General features: G+C 33.7%; 2 protein-coding genes across 2 annotated transcripts; both read left to right on the top strand.

Annotated features, from left to right (window-relative positions):
• The first annotated feature begins 5,598 nt into the window (after positions 1-5,598).
• On the top strand, positions 5,599-7,766 carry LOC133873602 (L-type lectin-domain containing receptor kinase IV.1-like). The gene has a single exon (XM_062311333.1). It carries the CDS (start codon positions 5,601-5,603, stop codon positions 7,602-7,604), a length of 2,004 nt encoding a protein of 667 aa, XP_062167317.1. The 5' UTR covers positions 5,599-5,600; the 3' UTR covers positions 7,605-7,766.
• A 13,475-nt stretch (positions 7,767-21,241) lies between these two features.
• Positions 21,242-22,325, top strand: LOC133873368 (L10-interacting MYB domain-containing protein-like). Its single transcript, XM_062311084.1, has 2 exons — positions 21,242-21,604; positions 21,714-22,325. The coding sequence occupies exons 1-2, from the start codon at positions 21,242-21,244 to the stop codon at positions 22,323-22,325; spliced, it is 975 nt and encodes a 324-aa protein (XP_062167068.1).
• Positions 22,326-22,631: the final 306 nt, after the last annotated feature.

The raw sequence follows: 22,631 nt of genomic DNA, 5'->3' as shown, positions 1-22,631 counted from the left end.
TAACTAGACAATCATTTATCTATTGATGAGGTTAAATTGTTACTTTATAACAGTCACAAAACGTGTCCCATTACTTTAAGACCAAAAGTATGAAAAGCTTATTACCAAAAAAAAAAAAAAAAAAAAGGAGGAGGAGGAGACCATCACCATCATGGTTCAGCTTTTAGCACGTATGGGCCACGTTGTTGGACTGGGCATAGCTGGAAGCCTGGATTATCTTTAGTCCATAGACGTGTCCCGTATCCTCCAAAGTTTCAAACGAACGTTTTGTTTTTTTTTTTTTAACAAAACGGTGTGTTTTATCAAAGCAAAAAAATGTCGTCTTCAACCTATCTTCTTCAACTTGTGACAGCTGCTAGTGATTGGTTTTAATGCTCCATTTATTTCAATGTAAAATGATTTTTGTCGTAAACTGGTTTTAGGGAAGTCATTTTTTTAAAAAATATTTTCGTTGAAATCATTTTTCGGTGTTTGGTACGTACAGAAAATCACAAATATTTTTTATATTTTTATTCAATCATATTAACCTATAAAAATCAATTTTTATTCAAAACATATAAATATTAATGTAAAATAATATAAAAATCACCAGACACAAGATTTCGTCACTAATTGACAGGATTCCGACCACTTTTACCGGATTCTGGCTATAGGATAAAGGTCGGAATTCGGATAGTTTCGTCAAAATCTGAGTTGGCCGGATTCTGGCCAGAACGGCCGAACTCCGGCATACTGGCCGGAAACTGCCAGAACCGTCGGAATCAAGCCGTTCTGGCTAGGTCGGCCGTTCTGGCTAGGATATTCTGGCCAGATCCGGCCAGCCGGCCGGAATCTAGTCTTTCTGGACAGATTCCGGCCAGCCTGCCGGAATCTGGCCTTTCTGGCTAGATTCTGGCTAGGTGGCCGGAATACGATTAGATTGGTCGTCGGAATCTGGGCCGACCGGATTCCGGCGACATTGACCTGAGGTTGTCGGATTTGGTACCGGCAAGATTTCGGTGATGGTCGACTGCTTTAACGTGAAGGTCGACTGTGTCGTTTAAAATGGGTCGAATGTGTCTGGCGTCTTCGGAAAATGATTTACACTTTTAAAAAGCGTAAATCATTTTCCGAAATTTACAAAGCATTTTTGGTCAAACCGAAAATCATTTTCCGGTTGACTATTATTTTCGCCCCTACCAAACACCGGAAAATACCGAAATCATTTTACGCCGAAACAAACGGAGCATAAGTTAAAAACCAATGAAAAAATAGCAGAACGTGGTGTGACTCATTCTTAAAAAATATTTGCTCTTTATGAGTTTTTGAGAGTGGGCAACAAGGACTTTCTAAAAAAAAAAAAAAAAAATTCAAGAGAAGGGAAAATTTTTTTGGAGGTTAGGGGGGGGGGGGGGGGGGGGGCGCATTTGACATTATTTTGACCCCTCTTGACCCCTACCTTCGCCCCTGAAACCAGTTATAACCGGTGTATATATATATGTATTTAAAAAATTAAAATAATAAAAGGAGATAACGTTATTTGAGTGTATACATAAATAAATAAGTCAACGATAATTATAAGTGTTACCATAAAAGTACCTGCCTCTGGAGTAATTTTCTGTATATAACGAATTAATCAAAAACTCTAAAGCACAAATGAACAAGGGGAGAGCTAATGTGAATACAATAAAGTGATAAACTACAGAAAAGAAACCTATAAAATAGAAGGACAGCAATTAAATTTACATTTATATATGTTGGAAAAACTAAAGATGTGGAACTACAGAAAATTGAAGAAAGAAGAAAAATAAAACTGTATAAGAAGAACACTTGACAATAAGGCGAATGTAAATTTGTCTTTCAGACAAATATTGCCTCCCACTTAAACAATAAGTTTTGTAAAAGGGAATACAACAATTTTGTCCTCAAGATACAATACCGCTCGAATGTAATGTGCATATCGCAAATTCTGAATATCGAAATTATGTAACAGCAGAGAAGATTTAAAAAAAAAAAAAAAAAAAAAGAACCAAAGAACTACCAATTTGCTGGAAAAATATAGTTTTTTTTATCTAAAAACTCAGAATCAGCTTACAGCAGTTTTAATACCGTTTCTAACTGTTGAAAATACAGTTTCTGACTGTTGAAAAAACAGTTAGAAAATATAGTTTCTGACAGTTACGTATTTGAAAATATTACTGTTAGAAAAGCAGTTGTACACATCAAGAAAAATACACACGTAATTAATAATATCGTGTGCGTCAAAGCGACTAAGTGACACGCGTGCGACAACTAGTGCTTTGCACTGGGTGACGCAACTAGCACATGTATACTCAAAATCTTATTTAATATAAGAGCTTGATAAATGCTTATAAAGCACAAAAAAAACTCATAGCTTTTCAATGTGGAACAAAGAATAATAAAAAGAAATAGAGGGAAATTTAAATATTCAAATTTAAGATAAACTTAAATTTCTATATATATTCAAATAAGAGATAAACTTAGATTTTCATGAAATAATTTTCAACAGTATATGACGGAAAACTGGTACGAAACATATTTAACAGGTTATGACAATTAGCACAACAGAGAATCCATGGGAGAATATAAATTTGAAGATGAACAGTTGTATGCTAATAAGAAACATCAACTCCATCTCATAGAAATCCTAAAGTTTCCAACCTAAAAAATGTGCTTGTACAATGACTATGGTATATAGTTGCACAAGAAACAACACCCCTGGTATTGCACTAGAGCTAGAGCCTAGAAGAAAGCAGAGGAAAGATATCAACCACATGTAATTCTTAATAATTAGAAGAAGAAAATTAAAATAAACACATGGCGCTAACAGAGTTTGCAAAATTGAATAGAAAAGTAATAGAATTGTCCAATTCAAAAACGTGAAAAAGTTACAGATTTAATATTAAAAATTAATAAGTTATGAGACATTTTTCAAATCGTACATCGACTCAGTAATTTATTATATATTTACCCAAATTTTTTTACCAACACAAAAGTCAAATTGCATTTTAGTGGGAGGCCCACGTCTGTGCTAGGGGTGGCGAAATGGGTTTGCGGGTCAACCCGACCTAAACCCGAATGACCCGTCACTCATTTAGCATCAACACGAACCCGATCCGATTAATAATCGGATAAATTTTCAAATCCGAACCCGATCATTATCGGGGGTAACCTGAATGATCCGATTACAACCCGAACTTTTAATATGGTTATTGTAATTTATTTTTATTTTTTTAAAAAAAAATGGGTCAGACGGGTCAACTCGTGAACCCGACAGGTTTGACCCGTCTAACCCGAAAAATAAACGGATCATAAATGGGTGACCCGATTATGACCTGAACCCGATTAACCTAAACCCTAAGTTCCTAACCCTATTACATGCTTCGGGTTATGGTCGAGTTCGCGGGTCATGACCCATTTTGCCACCTCTAGTCTGTGCCCTGCCCCTTCCACGGATAGAAGAATTAGAGTTGGCCGTTGGGCCGAGACCCACCATTGGGCCCAGAAGAAGAGTCAAATAAATTGTTCAGCAGTGCTTGGAGGGGGAACATTTGCAGAAACCATTTGCAAGTCGAATCCAAAATGAGGTTTCGCTGTTCTAAACGAATATTACGAGAAAGAAGATGACCATAAAGAAAAACCCAAGGTCATGGTTCAGGTGGCAAGAAGATCATACGACATCGTCTCAATTTCAATGGGCGCCGCCAGGCGATCCTTACACGTTTGGCCATGCCCATTTGTCAAATCCAAATGCTGAATGGTCTGCATAGAAAAACGGGCACCGGATCTGTGGCTTCTACCATGACAAGTGGCAAAAGTTGACTCATTTCATTTTTGCCATTGTTATTCTATAACGGTGGCTGATCGTGTGGGCCGTGGCTGCTACTTCAAATCGGCCTTGTTCGGGAAGGAAAGGAAAATTGGTGGTTGGAGGTGGAAGTGATAGATATAATATAAAGTAAAAAGAATTTGTATAGAAAAGTGAAAAAATTTTGTATTATAGTGAATTTTTTTTATTTAAATAATAATAAAAAATGAAAAAGTACACATAATCCCCTCAAACTACCACATTATTGTCAATGTATTTCCCAAACTACCAATGGTGTCAATCTCCCCCCTTAAACTACAAGAAAATGTCAATGTCCTCCTAATGACAAAAATTCCCTTCATAAAATTATTAAAATAAAATACAAACTACAAAAAATTATTAAAAAAAAATCTAAAATAACAAAAATTTATTCCAAAAAAATAAAAATAAAAACTGTTTTTTTTTTAAATAATAATTTTCAGTTTTTTTTTCTTTTTTAAAAAATTGTTCTTTTTCTTTTTTTTTTTAATTTAATAAAAACAGGTTTTTTTTCATTTGTTTTATTTTTTTTAAAAAAATAAATAAATTTCAGTTATTTTTGTATTTTCGTTTTTTTTTCTTTTAAAAAAAAATGTTCTTTTTCGTTTTTTAATTTAATAAAAACTGTTTTTTTTTTTCGTTTGTTTTATTTTAAAAAAAATAAATAAATTTCAGTTAGCTTCTTTTTTTTTTTTTTTTTTTCGTTTTTTTTTCTTTTAAAAAAAATTGTTCTTTTTCGTTTTTTAATTTAATAAAAACTGGTTTTTTCTTTCTTTTTCTTTTTTTCATTTGTTTTATTTTTTTTTAAAAAAAAAAATCTGTTATTTTTTGTTTGCTTTTTTTTTAAAAAAAAAAAAGAAAAAAACAAATTAAAAATTTTGTTCTTTTATTTTAAATTTTTTTTTCCTTTTTTTTTAAATATATCTTTTTTATTTTTTTAGTTTTTTTTTAAAGTTTTTAAGTTTTAGTTTTAATTTTTTGAATTAACGAGGACATTTTTTGTCTTATTCAAAAAAAAAATTAGGGTCATTTTTGTCTTTTTGTTGGTCTTAGAGGGACATTGACATTTTTTGGTAGTTTAGGGGAGGACATTGACACAATTGGTAGTTTACGGAGTACATTGACAATTGAGTGATAGTTTGAGGGGGTTATGTGTACTTTTTTCAATAAAAAATTATTAATATGATACAAAATTAGAATGTTTTAAAGTTGATTATTTTTAAGATAAGTGAAAAGGGGAAGGAAAATTTTTTTTTCTCTTGCCAAACAAGGCCATCAGCTTCCACCATTCAACGACAACTATGGACTATGGAGCATATTACGATACGTTCAAGAACGCTGGGTTGCCATATTAGTATTTAAGACTTTTAAGTATTAATCTTTATAATTTTTTAAAACAGAGATTTCGCCCAAAAAAAAAAAAAAAAAGACTCGTGGATTATGGGAGCGAATGTGCAATTTCTTTCGTTCCTTTTTTTTTTTTTTTTTTAAAAAAAAGGGTTACCATCTAATATCTTGAAGCAATAATTGGAGTAGCAGCTTTAGCTTTTATGTACATGGAATAATTAATTTCAAGTTACAAATACCAAGTTGTTAACATAAAGCTTACAAATTGTACTTTCTGATGAGTCAGCTTATATCTTTAAGCTTCTTTGAAAATTGTAGAATCGTTGATTATTTATATTAATATCTCATCAAATAACATGTCTTCAACATGGAACTGGAACTATGAAACCATGAAAAGAGGGAGCGGATGCAAAATATAGCCATGTTGTCCAACCTAGTATTCCTTCTGCCTCTCCTAATCAGCTTTGTAGCCTCCGAAGATACCACCTTCACCTACGTCGGGTTTAAATCGGCAAATCTAAGCCTTGATGGCATAGCCGAAATCACTTCTACTGGCCTTTTGAGGCTCACTAATAATACATACTTTCAAATGGGTCATGCTTTCTACCCCAATCCAATAAGCTTCAAGAACTCGTCGAATGGCGACGTTTCCTCCTTCTCTACGACTTTCGTCTTCGCTATCGTTTCTGAAGGTGCCAATTTCAGCGGTCATGGGCTTGCTTTCGTCATTGCTCCAACAAGAGGACTCCCGGGAGGTAGTTCTACCCAGCGCCTTGGACTTTTCAATATTACCAATGATGGTGATCCCAAAAATCAAGTCGTTGCCATAGAGCTCGATACATTCAAGAACTCTGAGTTTGACGACATCAACTCGAACCATGTTGGGATTGATATAAATGGCTTGAAGTCCGAGCAATCTGCTGGCGTAGGATATTATGCTGATGACAATGGTGGCGGGTTTAGGTCCCTGAGCCTTATAAGTGGCCAGCAAATGCAAGTTTGGGTGGAATACGATGGTGTCGAGAAGCAAATTAATGTTACTTTTGCTCCACTTAATGTCGGTAAACCCAAAATTCCGCTATTGTCTTTGTCCCGCGATCTTTCACCTATCATTGCCAACGACATGTATGTTGGCTTCTCGTCCTCAACTGGCCGGCTCCTAGCAAACCATTATGCTCTGGCTTGGAGCTTTAAGATGAATGGCCAGGCTCCAGAACTTCTCCTCTCTCAAGTTCTGCTGCCTCCGATATTAGTAGGTATAGAGAGATCTAAATTTTTGACAATTGGGTTGCCTGTGATAATTGTAAGCTTAGTCTTGGTAGCAATTTCAGGTGTAGTTTATGTCATTAGAAGGAAGAGGAAGTTTGAAGAATTGCTGGAAGATTGGGAGCTTGACTATGGGCCTCAGAGATTCAAATACAAAGATCTTTTTGTTGCCACAAAAGGATTCGGAGAGAAAGAGGTATTGGGTAAGGGTGGATTTGGAAAGGTATATAGAGGTGTACTACCTACCTCCAAAATTGAGATTGCGGTGAAGAGAGTCTCCCATGAATCAAAGCAGGGAATGAAAGAATTTGTTGCAGAAATTGCCAGTATGGGTCGGCTCCGCCACAGGAATTTAGTACCACTCTCGGGGTATTGCCGGCGAAAGAGAGAGTTGCTTTTGGTGTATGACTACATGCCCAATGGAAGCCTAGACAAGTACCTCTTTTACCAACCTAAGCTCACTCTGGATTGGAAACAGAGGTTTGGAATCATAAAAGGTGTGGCATCGGGGCTGCTTTATCTACACGAAGAATGGGAGCAAGTTGTTGTTCACAGAGATGTCAAGGCTAGTAATGTCATGCTAGATGGTGAACTAAATGCTAGATTAGGAGACTTCGCTCTTGCAAGATTTTATGACCGTGGAACTGCCCCTCAAACGACTCATGTGGTTGGAACCATTGGGTATATTGCGCCGGACCTTACTCGAAGCGGCAAGGCCACAACAAGCACCGACGTGTTTGCCTTCGGGGCCTTTTTGCTTGAGGTCGCTTGTGGAAGAAGACCAATAGAGCCACGATGGCAAACAGAGGATATTATTTTGGTCGATTGCGTGCTTTCTCACTGGAACCGAGGTAAAATTCTTGGGGCAACGGATCCAAATTTGGGTACAGAATATGTAGCAGAGGAAGTAGAGTTGGTATTAAAACTTGGGTTGATGTGCTCTAATTCAGAGGCTTCACCCCGGCCAAGCATGCGGCAAGTTGTGCAGTTCTTGGAGGGGGATGTTCCTCTTCCAGAGTTACCATCTGTTGGTCTTTGTGCCAGCGGCTTAACGTTTCCCATGTCTTATCCGGCGGCTCCTATGGACAAGGCCTTCACACATTTGTCTTCCGTTGAAGACTCGCTTCTCTCGGGGGGTCGTTGATTCTACAAGTTTTTGTTACTTATTGTGCGTTTTAAGTGAGTCAAGTGACCAAATTTTTCTTTTCTTTTCTTTTCTTTTTTCTTTTTATTGATGCTACTTGCTATCAAAAAAATTATGTGTTTCTTACGTACTAATGAGTAACGACATATGATACTTTTAAAGACGGGTCAAATCTAATTTGTAAAATATTTCTATCATTTCTTTAAGGATATATGTGCAGTATATGTATGAACATGGGCCTTTCCTTTGGTCATATATTTTGGAACTTTGCATGCTCTAACATCCGTCCAAATAGATGCATAGGGAGGAAAATAGTTTATTAGCGTTTCGTATTCATATTGGAAGCCATTATTAAGGAATGGATTTCGGCCCTTGAAAAAGAAAAATAAAAAAGTCTATATATTCAGGGATGGAAATTAGAGGTTTAGATACGTATTAATATATTATACAGGATGAAGCCAAATGGAGCTAGACATTTGGATGAGAGGGGGTCAACAAAAAATATATTAAAATATGTGGTCAAAGTATAAATACAAATTTTTCTTAAGTCTATTATTATTATTATTATTTTGTGTCAAATGAATTGGGGGGGCCATAGCCTACTGGTGTAAAGTCGGCCGGTTATAACTAGTAACCAGTAAACCACTTTTGTTACCGGTTGGAAATAACTGGTAACCGGTCCTATAGGAGCGGTTACCAATTTTATAAAATAGTAAACCAGTTATAACTGGTAATCAGGTGTGTGTGTGTGTGTGTCTATATATATATTATTCAAAAAATTAAAATAATAAAATTCTAACCTTTAGGGTTTTACTTTTCAGTTTTCATTCAAACTTTTTGCCGTTCTACTTCTTTGAATCTTTGGGGTTTAGAACATTTTAGATTGGGCTAAAAACGTCTAAATTAAGCTCAAAACGTAGGCACAGTACCTAAAATATGCCCAAAAGACTAAATTTTTAAAAAATTATGTTACCAATTCGGATAACTGGGTACCAACCGGTTGCCGTTGGTTATTAAATAACCGGTTAACTGGCTACTCGGTTACTAGGGCCAATTGAAAATTTTTGCCAACCGACTGCCCAATAACTAATAACCAATAACTATAACCGGATTTTCACCCATACCGACTACCCCAGCTCCATCTAATACAGCAATGACAACATCATGAATCAAAAAGGGGAAATAAACAAAAATAGGTCTTTCACATTTCCATTTAATTCTATAATATAACATTTTGCATTGAAAGTGCCTTTTTTTCTCTTTTTTCTTATTCTCTCTTGGACCAAAAATCAAAACAATTTTGACCAACAAATTCTATACTCATTTTGAAATTAACCTTGATTCTAATTAATTGTAGGTAAAAGAATGGAATCATCTAAAGAGCATGTGGTAATTGAAATTAGCATCACAAAACAATATAAATCTATAACAATAGCACACCATAAATCTTATTTGTTAATAGTTACTTGCTTAATCATAAATTGTTTATCCACCTTATAAAAACGCTTCTTTTTTTTAAGGAATATAATTTAATGCATTCTATTCTTTTTATGAATTTCTTACCAAGCTAAAATTATACCCTAAATAAAAAGAAGTTACCAACAAAAAAAAATGGAGGATAGCCTCTATATTGTAGGGATGAAAAGGTGGTTGCAGTTAGCCGTTATTGGCTAAAACTGCTAACCGCAACCACTTAGGGCGATTTATAAAATTGGATAACCGCATCTACTAACTGCCTAGGTACAAAGAAGAAGAGGAGAAAAACTACTTTCAAGTCTCAAATTTCTCAAACAAATTTCAGATTTTAAATCGATATACATCAATAGCTCAAGCAACAACCACTTTTCAATGCTTTTGCAGTCATAGGTTATTCCTGTAGAGACTATAATAAGGTCTTGCATGAGTTCAAGAGAAACTGAGCAAAGAAAAAATCAAGGAAGATCAATCTCATCCATTGATTTTCAGAAAGGAGCATTTGATGAAGAATGGTTAGGAAGCACTTGAAAGGAGAGCTGTGTGAATTAGTTTGAAGACGTTGAGAGGAGAGGGGTGGGTTTTATATAGCTTGGAGGAGTGGGTGTTGTGTGTTTTAAATGTACTCGCAAGTGCACGAATCGTTTGCAATATAGCGTTTTGCAAGTACGAGGTCGATCCCACAGGGAATTGTGTTGCAAAAATTAATCTCTATTCAAACTAATCATGTTTTAACCTAGTTCCAAATTTAAAAATTTTTAACAAAAGAAAGCATAAACAAAAATAATGAAAATAAAGGGGTCTAGGGTTTTGGAATCCACACCCACCAAATCACAACAACATAGTCTCATGTTTATCACACATATTTCGAATTCTCTTATACAAATCTTAGGTATGCTCTACTTTGCTTCAAAAGTTGTTTAAATCATTCGATGAATCCATACTTGCACAAATCACAAAAGATATCTAGTTTTGACTAAATCATCAAATATATCCATGGAATGAAACATAACGAATATCCAACATTTTGATAAATGAAAACCGAAGCCATCAATCTAATGAAACTATATCAAATCATCACTTGTATTCGGAAATCACAAAAGATATCCAACAATAATCTTAATAATTGAAGTAGAATAATGAGAAATCAAAACTCATAAACTCAAATAGCATAAACAAGCATGGAAACTCAGTTTCTCTTCAATGGTGAGGTTTCATCCTCAACCCTAGACGAAATTTCAGCTACACATAACTAAAGAAAGCATAAATAAACAACAAGAATGCATTAAAATCAAATAAACTTACAAAGGATTGAAGTTCTAGGTCAAAATCAAACCAAAAGGTCATAAACTACAGTGAGAACGGCGCCTAGGGCGCTCCCAAGCGGCCTCTCTTCAGCCTCCCCTTTCAAAAATGAGAAAAGAATGGTATTTATAGAGTTAGGTAGGGCTTCTGAAATTTCAGCTTCGCATAAATTCGATCGATTGATTTTATAATCAATCGATCGACATCGGCCAATTTTCGATCGATTGACTTGAGATTCGATCGATTGACTTCCCAACAATTCCGAATTTCCAGCTTTTTATGTATTTTCACTTGAAAATTACCATTTTTCTCTTAATGTCTTGCAAAAACGCAAAAACACTAAAACTAACCAAAACATCAGAAAATAATAACACCAAAGGTCTAACTAATATAAATTAAGGGATTCAAATATACAATATTTGGCACTCATCAGTGGGGTTTCCCAAATGAGAAAGTCAAAGAACAGAAAATGCGAGCGTTGAGAGAGTGAGAGAGAGAGAGAAATGCTTTACCAAGCTATTGAAAGTCATCAATGAGCGGTGTTTTTTTCATTAAATTTTCATCAAAATTGTCACATGCTAGGGGTGTAAAGCCGGCCGGTAACCGGCCCTACTGAAGTGGTTACCTATTTTTAAAAAATATTGAAACCGATTATAACTAGTAACCGGGTATATATATATAGGTATGTATTTAAAAAATAAAAATAATAAAAAGAGATAATGTTATTTGAGTGTGTACATAAATAAATAAGTCAACAATGATTATAAGTGTTACCATAGAAGTACCTGACTTTGGAGTAATTTTCTGTATTTAACGAATTGATCAAAAACTCTGAAGCACAAATGAACAAGGGGAGAGCTAATATGAATACAATAAACTGCAGAAAAGAAACCTATAAAATAGAAGAATCAAATTTACAATTATATGTGAGGGAAAACTGGTACGAAACATATCTAGCAGGTTTTGACAATTAGCACAACAGAGAATCCATGGGAGAATATAAATTTGAAGATGAACAGTTGTATGCTAATAAGAAACATCAAGTCCATCTCATAGAAATCCCAAAGTTTCCAACCTAAAAAATGTGCTTGTATAATGACTATGGTATATAGTTGCACAAGAAACAACACCCCTGGCACCTACAAATACACAACATATTCAACATTGAACTAGAGCTAGAGCCTAGAAGAAAGCATAGGAAAGATATCAACCACATATAATTCTTAATAATCAGAAGAAAAAAAGTGCATACTAATATGAATTTGTACTAGATAAAATAAAATAAAATAAAATGCAAGTTTTACTGAGATAGAAAGTTGATGTATACCTCTATGCATCATGTCCTCCGGACTCTGAGCCCAGCATTTCGGGCAAAAAAAAGCCTGAAATATATACTTTCTAAAATGGTTAAAAACGTCTAAATTAACCTTAAAAAGTAAGCTTAAAAAATCAATTAATTTAAAATTTTGATTATTGGTCCGGAAAATTTGGTACCAACCGATAATTTAATTTTAAAAATATATTTATGTAAAAAAAAATTAAAATTAAAAAACAGGTGATCCACGATGACCGTGGGTCATCAGACCCACAATATCAGCCATGAGTCTTCACAAGACCCACATCCGCTGTGAGTCACAAGACCTGCGATAGTGGTCGTGAGTCTTCACAACTTTTGTGGTGGATCGCTTTTTAAAAGAAACTTTTATGGATATTTTTGTCTTTTTTGCGATATAAAAGAGTATATTACAATTTATTATTTGTACTTTTTCCTTTTTCTTCGAATAAATGCTCCATATGAGCTCGAAAGTAAAGTTGGCAATTCCTTCGAATTCAACATGAAATTAAAAGATTAGGGTTGAAGAGTCTAACTCATTTAATTAAATGTGTCGGGTTAAGGCTGGCCTATATAATTTTATACATATGCTTTGACATGACTTGAACCCGAAACGCGATATAATGACAGTCAATTTTTGACATGACCCGTAAACTCGATATGAATCCAATACAAAATTAAAAAGTTAGGGTTAATGAGTTTAATCCATTTAATTAAATGGTTAGAGTTAACCTATATAGTTTTAAAACAATGCTTTGACACGAGCTGAACCCGACATGTGAACATAAACTGCAACACCTACTTGAAAGGGATAAAATATGAGTTCCAACACCAAATTTTCAAGCAAGAGAAAATAACCATGTAAATTTGCTAGTAAGGCTAACCAACAACATTTGCAGAAACCGCTTGCAAATCCAATCCAAAACGAGGTTTTGCTGTTCTAAACGAATCTTACGAGAAAGAAGAAGACCATAAAGAAAATCCAAGGTCATCGTCTCAGTATCAAATATCAATGGGGGCCGCCAGGCGATCTTTACACGATTGGCCATGCCCATTTGACAAGTCCAAATGCTGAATGGTCGGCATAGAAAACGGGCACTGGATCTGTGTCTTCTACCATGACAAGTCGCAAAAGTTGAGTCATTTCATTTTTGCCATTGTTATTCTAGAACGGCGGCTGATCGTGTGGCTGCTACTTCAAATCAGCTTCCACCATTAATTCAACGATACATTCAAGAACGCTGAGTTGCCATATTATTATTTAAGACTTTTTAGTATGGGTAATACTTGGGAGAAGCAGAATTTCCGGATTTCATCCGGATTACAAGAATGCCACCCATAAGCCAAATTTCCGGATAAAATCCGGAAATTCTGCTAGTGCGTGGCACTGCTCTTTTAGTATTAATCTTTATAATTTTTTAAATCAGAGATTTCTCCAAAAAAAAATAAAAAGTGAGAAAGAAAATGAGAGATCCCCCAGAAAAAAAGTTGAGCTAAAGATCGGTTGCTCGGCAATTTGGGCAAAACTTTGCGGGTGACTCGTGGATGGTTATTTTATTTTTTAAAACAAATTGGCAAGGCCAGTAAATTTCATTACTAAGAAAAAGATCACAGTGAACAGAGATACATAATCTCCACATGTAAAATCCTAACTTAAAGCAGCTTCCAAGATAATTATATAATAAACAAACATTACAATAACATACATTTGAGCCTTTTTTTACAATAAAGCACAACCTATATAAAGAAAAGAGAACCGATCTAACTACAAAGCCATCTAAATGCTCAAGCAAAATCTTGAGACTTCAAATCGCAAGACTTCAGATCGTACGGAGGGAGAATTTCAAACGGGGCAAGACTTCAGAGCATACGGAGGTCTGATTCAATGGCTCACCGACTTCGTATAATCTTAGATTAATCGAGATGTCTTTTGATGTCTACATGCCATGAGGCGCTTTCTAATTGGACATTTTGTACTCTAGATTTTTCAGTGGGTTTGATAAAACAGTTTTTGATCCAGCAGCTCAAGCTTCGAGATAATTCTTCTTGTCTTTTCCTAACCTTAGCTTAATAATTCAGATTTAATTTTATATTTTTTTTTAATAAAATAAATTTAAATTAAATATATGCACTGTTAATTTTTTTATTTTTTATTTTACATCATCTAATTCAAATCTTACAAATAGTACTTTGTGATGAGTCCCTATCCACTTATGAATGAGAAATGTTAGGTATACAAAAACATTTACAAGGAGACTTACAAATTGACGTGACACTTTACAAATATCCACACTGCAAATTGAAACTTGACTTTGGCTCGGAGTTGTGAGAGCAATATTAACAATTAATTATTTAGTAAATTATTATATGACTGTCATATAAATAGGATGACGCGACTATAAAAATCAGCATTTGAAAAACAATAAGGACTTATAAAAAAGAATCAATTGTATGACAGTTATATAGCAGCCTACTAAGTAGTATTTCTCATTCTATAATGATAGATTTATAGAAGATAATGTGGGTTTTAATGTGTCTTATTGTTTCGTGAATTGAAAAAAAAAATTACATTCTTGAAGTTCTAATTCATTTGAGGTCAGCCCAAGACCCGTATTATGAAGTTATTGAATTAAAATCAATGATCGAACTAACAACATATCTTAATCCACCCACTCAAATTCAAGAATGTACAACAATATTACTTTTGCTTTTGCTTTTGCTTTTCTTCTTCTTCTTCTTCTTCTTCTTCTTCTTTCTTTCTTTCTTTCTTTCTTTCTTTCTCAACAGTTACCCCCAAATTCCCTTACCCGATGCATGTTCGGATAATGAGAATTTTATGTCTCGAAAAATTCGAGTCTTGGCTTGTTCCAATGTTTGAACAATCTTTAGCTTTCTACTTTTGAATGTCTCGAGTTTAACTGTTGTTCGTGGGGACACTAGGCGTGTGATCACACCTGAGACACGTCTTTCTATCTTGATGGATACTGACCTACCCCCCCGCCTTCGGATTCCGAGGGTTGTGCTCCTTAGTAAATTTTGTTGAAAATATCTTCTCAAAATGTGTGATGCTTTTGTGGTTTATGAAAACCCGAAACCTAAAAACTACAAACCCAATGGTTAAATCCGACCCCATGCCTTCTTGTTTTTCCTTAGGGTTTTCTCCCTATCTCCAGGGATGGCCATATGCTTCCTAAGAACTTGCTAACCTGCAAACCCGAAACCTGTAAACCAGGAGTTACCTAAAAATTGAAGGTTGTCTCACTTCCTTGTTTTCTCTGCAGAGTTGTCTCCTTGCATTTGCCTTAGGGTTTTCTCCCTTCTGTGTTTTCTCTACAGGGTTGTCTCATTGGATTTGCCTTAGGGTTTTCTCCATTCCTTGTTTTCTCTGCAGTGTTGTTTCCCTAAATTTGCCTTAATCTTTTCTCTCATCCTAGATTCTGAGGAATCCTAAACCTTTTAGATTCTGAGTGAACTTAAACATTTCCAAAGACAAAGTTTGGGATAAATTATGCATACTTTTTATTAATCACTCATGCATATAAATAAGAAAGTTACAAAAACATAGAATAAAAGATGAACTCCTACCTCTACCCTCAAAACTCATAATACAAATGAACTAATTGGAGATAACTCAAATTCTAACTTGGAGAAACTTACTACTAAATGACTTTTGCACCATAGTGCTATAAATAATTAAAAGACACTGACTTGGATAGATAACTATAATTATCTTTATTTAATTAAACTACGATTATTCTAAGATAAACTAATGCAAGTTATGTCAATATCTTCTACCTGCTATAGAATTTTACTTTCATAACATTCATTTCTCCATAGAATTGTCTTTGTTCTCAAGGGCAAAATTGGAAAATCCTCTTTTCCATTCGCTTCCTAGGCGGGTGTCCTGAAGGTGGGTTCACTTCCTCCTCAGAAAGTCGTTTCAATTTCTATCGCAGTTGGATCTCCATCTTCACTGTGGTTTTGTGTGCAAGTGTCATGATTTATGCAAAGAACTGGTGTGAATCATGATGCATCTTGTGAGTCTTCTCAAATAACAATTCTTGTGGTGACCCGTGCTAATGGTACAAATCATTTTGTTTAGACTTTGATGCCAATGCTGATGTGGCCTTAACAGCGTAGTAGTGCAGTATGTTCTGTGCTATTGGATTTTCTACGTGGTGTAGTGGTTGGTCGGGTGCCTTTGGTTGTGATGGCGATGAGGTTGGCACTGTTTGTTCATTTTGTTGTGCATCGAACACTTTCTTTGAGAGAAGGCTGTGCAACTTGGCATTACTTGCTTTAATCTTGGCTAAGATCTTGGTGTGCTCTGCATTATGTTTCATTAGCCCTTCGAACATGGTTTGGATGTTGGAAAATTGGTTTTCCAATCGAGGTCCATACGTGGGTTTGCCATTGGAGACGAATTTGGCTCTGATACCAAAATGTTACGTGAATGATTTCACAAACACGCAACAAGATAATTTGATAGGTTTTGAGGGAACGTAAATTTTAGACCTTTTAGATTTTGAGGGAACCTAGACACTTTCAAACACACGGTTTGAAATTAATTATGCTTACTTTTTATTAATCACTTACGTATATAAATAAGAGAATTACAAAGACATAGAATAGAAGATGGACTCCTACTTCTACCTTCAGATATACTCTTAATATAAATAAACTACTTAGAGATAACTTAAACTCTAACTTGAAAAAACCTACTATTAAATGACTTTTGCGTCATAATGTTACAAATAATTAAAAGACTCTGACTTAGATAGATAATTATTTTTATTTTTATTTAATTAAAGTACGATTACTCTAAGATAAACTAATACAAGTTATGTCAACGTCTTCTACTTGTTGTAGAATTTTATTTTCATAACACACTAACATCAACATGAACCGAAAAGGGAAAAGAAACAAAAACAGATATTTCACATTTCCATTTGCATTGAAAGTCCCTTTTTTCTTTTTTCTTTTTCTGTTTCTTTTTCTCTCTTGGATCAAAAATCAAAACAATTTTGACCCACAAATTCTATACTCATGATGAAATTAACTTTGATTCTAATTAATTGTAGGTAAAAGAAGGGAATCCTCCCAAGAACATGTGGTAATTGAAATTAGCATCACAAAACAACATAAATCTATAACAATAAAATACCATTAATCTTATTAGTTAATAGTTACTTGCTTAATCATAAATTGTTTATCCACCTTATAATTTCTTTTTTAAGGAATATTATTTAATGCATTAGTTTTTAATTTTAGAAATCATAATTTTCAAAAACAAATATCATTGAATTTTTATTTTTTTTGAAAAAAATAAAATTGGAATGGGGTATTAAATTTTCAATTAAAGCAGATGGTATGTGAAGAAAACAAAATTACTAAATCAAGGAGTAAGTTTTTTAATTTTTTAATTTTTAATCGATCCCTAAATTTTAAAAATGATTAAATCAATATTTTTTTTTTTGTATGAATTTCTGACAAAATTAAAATTATACCCTAAATAAAAAGAAGTTACCAATAAAAAAAAAAAAAAATTAAAAAATGGAGGATAGCCTCTAAGGTAATGATATTTTACATCAATACACATAGGATGTGAGACCCACGCATGTGGGTCCCATATATGTGGGTCCCACATGCATGGGTCTCACACTCAAAGTGTCTTGGTATAAATTTGATGTAAATCAAAGTAATATAGAAATTACATATCCCTAACCTCTATAAGTTGACAACCACCACCCCTTGTCTGTGGAGGGTGGAGCCGTGGAGGTTGCCCCCTTTACTCGACCCTTTATCAAAGATTGTTTGGCCTCTACAACCCACCCTCACAAAAAAGGAATGAGAGATGAGAGTTAAAATTTTGTTAGAGTTCTGTAAGAAAAATATATAAAATCTATAGCAAAGATCGATTTGATAAAAACGATTAAGGTTTATTTGGATTTGCGATTTCAAAATGTCCATGTGAGTTAAAAATAACGATTTTAAAATACAACCTTAAAAACATAGTTAACATATTTGGTTGCTTACCCTTTAAAATCAAAGTTTAGCTTTTATAGTGCATTTCACGTTGCAATTTAGTATACAAAAACTGCAATTTTAAACAAAATTGCAAAAAGTTTATTGTTTTGAAGTGCATTTTTAAAAATTGTGCTTGATAGTATATAAAAAAAAAAAATATATATGCATTTTTAAATCGCAAGTGAGTGAGTACTTATCTAAAAATGCACGATTTAAAAAAGTAAATTGCGATTTTAAATGATAAATTGTTATTTTACCAAACGTTTAATTGTATTTTTTAAAATTACATTTTCAAATCGTACATTTTAAAATCGTAAACCAAAATGGACCCTTAAAATAATACATTTTTTAAAATGCATCCTTTACCAAATGATTAATGCTACGAATACTCTCACTTCTCCACACCCATTTCTCCACACTCTTAGGTGGCTTTTAAAACCATCATTGGATTAAAATCCAATAAAGATTCATATCAAAGCCAATGGTGGTTTTAAAAACCACCTTAATAGCATCATCAAATTAGAGCATTCCTAGTAGCCTCATCAAATTTTACTCACCAAAGTAGCTGAAAACCATTTTTCTCTATTCTGGTGAGCCACTTTTTTGAAATTCTCCCAGCAACCTCATCATTTTAACTATTCACTATCACTATTCTATTTAAATAATATTTTTTTTTTTCAGATTTCTTTATTCTTTCTCTATTTAATTTTTTTATATAACAAGCAACCATACACCTTCATCTTGAGATTAGATTATTACTAAGAAATTCACAGAAGTTTTCATTTGCTTCTCAACCAAATTCAAGAAAGAAAGAAAAAAATTCATTAAACAATATTATTCCATTAAAATAATATTTTTCAGATTTCTTTATTCTTTTTCTATTTAATTTTTTTATACAACAAGCTACCATACACCTTCAACTTGAGATTAAATCATTGCTAAGAAATTTATAGAAGTGATCATTTGCTTCTCAACCTAATTCAAGAAAGAGATAAATGAAAGAACCACAAAGTTTATGTCAGGGACAAAGAAACCTTCATGTTCATAAAATAAGGACATCATCGTGTGAGAAAGATGAGAGATGGGAGATGGGAGATGGGAGATGGGAGATGGGAGAAGGGAGAAGGGAGAAGAAAATGAGAGATAAAAAAAAAAGGAAAAAAGTGTGAATCATGTGAGAGATAAAAGAGAAACAAAATTGGTGAGTGGGTTGGTGAGTGAATAGAGCATTCTTAGTAGCCTCACCAAAATAATTTTTTAGCTATTTTGGTGAGCCAATTTGATAAAAATCCTGAAAAACCACTCCCAGCAGCCTCACCATTTTAACCAAAAAAATTTGATGACTGAAATTACTAACCAAATTAGATAAGGCATTTTCACTCAACAACCTACTCACCAAATTTTGTTTCACCTTTCTCTCTCACATGATTAGCACACTTTTTTCTTTTTTTCTCTCATTTTCTTCTCCCATCTCCCATCTCTCAAACGATAATGTCCTTATTTCATGGATATAAATGATTTTTTGTAAAAAGATTATATAGAGAAAAAATAAATAAATATGAAAAAATTATTATTTAAATGGAATAGTGAATATTGACTAGTTAAAATGGTGAGACTGCTGGGGAAATTTTAATAAAGTGGCTCACCAGAATAGAAAAAAGTAATTTTTAGTTATTTTGGTGAGTAAAATTTGGTGAGGCTACTAGGAATGCTTTACTCATCAAAATTGGTGAGTATTTTTACACACAAAAACTTTTTGGTTAAAGTGGTGCGGCTACTGTGAGTGATTTTTTAGTGTTTTTATCAAATTAGTTCACTAAAATAGCTAAAAAACTATTTTGATGAGGCTACTAAGAATGCACTAAGGGTGTGAAAAAAGAGATATGATTCATTGCCAATTTTTCACACAACTATCCTATGTGGCAGAGAATCATAAGCTCTTTGAAAAAAGAAAAAAAAAAAAACACAATTATTCTATGATTCTCTACCTCATAGGATAGTTGTGTGAAAAGTTGGTAAATAATTATATCTCGTGGAGAAATGTGTGTGGTTCATGTGAAGAAGTGAGAGTGTGTAGCATTACTCTTACCAAATATTTGAAAACACAATTTTTCTTTTTTTTTTTCTTTTTTTTAAAAAAATAATTTAAAACGCAATTTTTTAAGTGCCCGTTTGGGACTGCTTATTCGCATAAATAATTTGCGATTTTAAACGAAATCGCAAATCGTGGGGCGTTTGGAGATTGCGATTTAAAATCGCATTTTCTGAAATCGTGGAAAAAACCACGATTTCTGGCAGCAGGATAGTAGCTGCTTAATTAGAAAAGTGCGAATTTAATCAAAAACCACGATTTCGCATAGCAATTATTTGGCGCGATAGTTACCAAAATTTTCAGCGGGAAGAAAAAAAATACCAAGATTACCCACCTAAAATATTTTAAAACCCTTGTTTTTTCTTATTTTTCTTGGTCTTTCTCTCTGCCTCTCTTCTTTCTCCCCGGCGTTGGCCTGCTCCAGACTTGCTCCTGCCGCATCTTGCCTCCAAAACTCAAGTAAGTATCTTACCTTCTGATCGGTGAATCTGCTTTTTCAGAGTCGCATTTTCTTGCTGTTTGTGTGGTTTTGTTTGAGAAGGGTAGTCATAAACTTCATAGATATATGTTGACAAAGAACTGAAAGAAGGGTAGAAGCAAGAAGGCAGTCAATATGTGCTTGGATATCCTTATACGTTGAAAAAGAAAGATAAAAGACAGTAAACGTTAGACCATGCGTGATGATTTTTTTTTTTAATAGTGGAGTAAACGTTTAAATTGATAGACAGGTGATAGAATTGTACACTGCAGGCACAGTAATTGATAAGTATTTGATTGATGACTGCAAGCTGTGGCGCATAACTTATTTGTTTTATAATATATTACTGTTCAGTGAACAGTTATCCGAAGAGGCAATGAATGGGTGATCTTTATTTTTTTTTATTATTATTTTTTTAAACGATTTTTTTTATATTTTTAATTATTCACAGATTTTAATAGATTACTGTTCGTTGAACAGTGATCCATCACTGTTCGCTGAACAGTAATAATTTTTTTTTGAACTGTGCTATTTTTTTTAATCATGAATTTCAATAGATCACTGTTTAGTGAACAGTGATCAATATTTTTTTTTTTGGAACTGCGCAGAGCAGTTATTTTATTTATTTATTTTTAAATCATTTGTTTCAACTCTGTTTACTGAACAGTAATATGTACAATAATTTTTATTTTTTTATTTTTTTTAAAAAAACCATCTCAAATTTTAATAGTTTAATAGATTACTGTTCAATATTAAGTACAATACTTTTCCTACATAATTTTTTTTTAATCGACCAAACTGATTGATCACTTTTTTTTAATAGATTATTGTTCACTTAACAGTGATAGGCACAATGATTTTTGCTGAAATTATAATCTCTTTGGTATATATTAGTTTTTCGATCTAACTTTAAAATTATAATTTTGTAGATGGATAATAAAAATATAAACTCCAATTCTAACCCTCAATCAAAACAAAGAAACTCAGATGCTAAAGCTCTTTGGACTGTCCAATTGACTACAGCCTTTTGTGAAGTTTGTGTGGATGAGGTGTTTCAAGGTAATCGACCAAATACCCACTTTACAAAAATAGGTTGGAAAAACATTGAAGCAGCATTTAAAAATAAGACTGGTAAGTCATGGGAATATCGTAAGTTTAAGAATAAGTGGGATACATTGAAGAAAGATTGGATTCTTTGGAACAAATTACAAGGAAGTGAAACTGGATTGGGATGGGACGCAGCCAAAGGAACAATAGCTGCAACAAATGAGTGGTGGGATAGGAAGTTAAAGGTGTGTTTTTCATAACCAATTTATGTTTCTTCTTTTTTTTTTTTTCTTTTTTTTTTTAAAGGAATATTACGTACTTTTAGCTATTAATATGGCCATTTTAATTATGTAGGAGGTTCCTGATGCTTTAAAATTTCGAGAAAAAGGTCTAGAGAACCTTCATTTATTAGATGTTATGTTCAAAGATACTGCGGCCACGGGAGAAAATTCATGGACCCCCTCTTCGGGAGTTTTTCCTAATAATTTTGAGACTCTCGTGGATGTGTCATGTGACTCATTCGGTGAGCCGAGTCCTCAAAATGGTCATGATGATATTGAGATACTTAGTCCTACACAACCACCTAATTCTACACAGCTACCTAATCCTACACAGCCACACAAAGAAAATAGAAAGAAGCGAGGAGCTACCTTCATGCAAAGTAAAGGGAAGAAAGGAGGAACAGTGTCAAAGCTGGTACACGAGCTCAGTCGTATCAGTGATGCTATAGAGCTAAAGAGGTCATCTAGTTCAGGAAATTTAGGAAGCAGTATTCGTGATGTCATGGAGCGCGTGTGCACCTTAGATGGTATTGAGGAGGGTAATGATCTTCATCGTATGGCAGCTCGTATCTTCCAGAATAGAGAGAAGAGAGATATGTTTGTTGTGATGGAAAAACCACATTTGCAGCTTATGTTTCTAAAAGATGAAGCAGCATTGTTGGGGGGGCGCCACTTCTCTATTTGATTAGCAAGTGATAAACTACGTGTTTTTTTTTTTATGCTAAAGAAAATGTTTGGACTATGTGATTTTATTTTCTCCACTTGTGGTAGCTTATGTTATTTTATATTTGAACAATGTGATTTTCTAGATTGTGATTGTTGAACAATTTCTCAAAAACATTGTTATTTTAAGGCAAATGCCGTCTTATGATATTAAAGACCAAATGCTCATTGTAGTTGCTACCGCAGTCCTTCATAATTTTATTAGAATACATGATAGGAAGGATAAGGGATTTAAGTGGGATAAAAGTAACTCCGATAATCTAGAGAG

Source organism: Alnus glutinosa, chromosome 7, assembly GCF_958979055.1.
Source record: "Alnus glutinosa chromosome 7, dhAlnGlut1.1, whole genome shotgun sequence".
NCBI lineage: Eukaryota > Viridiplantae > Streptophyta > Magnoliopsida > Fagales > Betulaceae > Alnus > Alnus glutinosa.
The sequence above is the reverse complement of the archived record's forward strand: the minus strand, read 5'-3'. Positions and strand labels throughout refer to the sequence as shown.

Coding starts and splice junctions, on each gene's coding strand:
- LOC133873368 (XM_062311084.1), top strand. CDS start 21,242: ATGGATAATAAAAATATAAACTCCAATTCTAACCCTCAATCAAAACAA. Junction 21,605..21,713: donor GGTGGGATAGGAAGTTAAAG/GTGTGTTTTTCA, acceptor TTAATTATGTAG/GAGGTTCCTGATGCTTTAAA.
- LOC133873602 (XM_062311333.1), top strand. CDS start 5,601: ATGCAAAATATAGCCATGTTGTCCAACCTAGTATTCCTTCTGCCTCTC.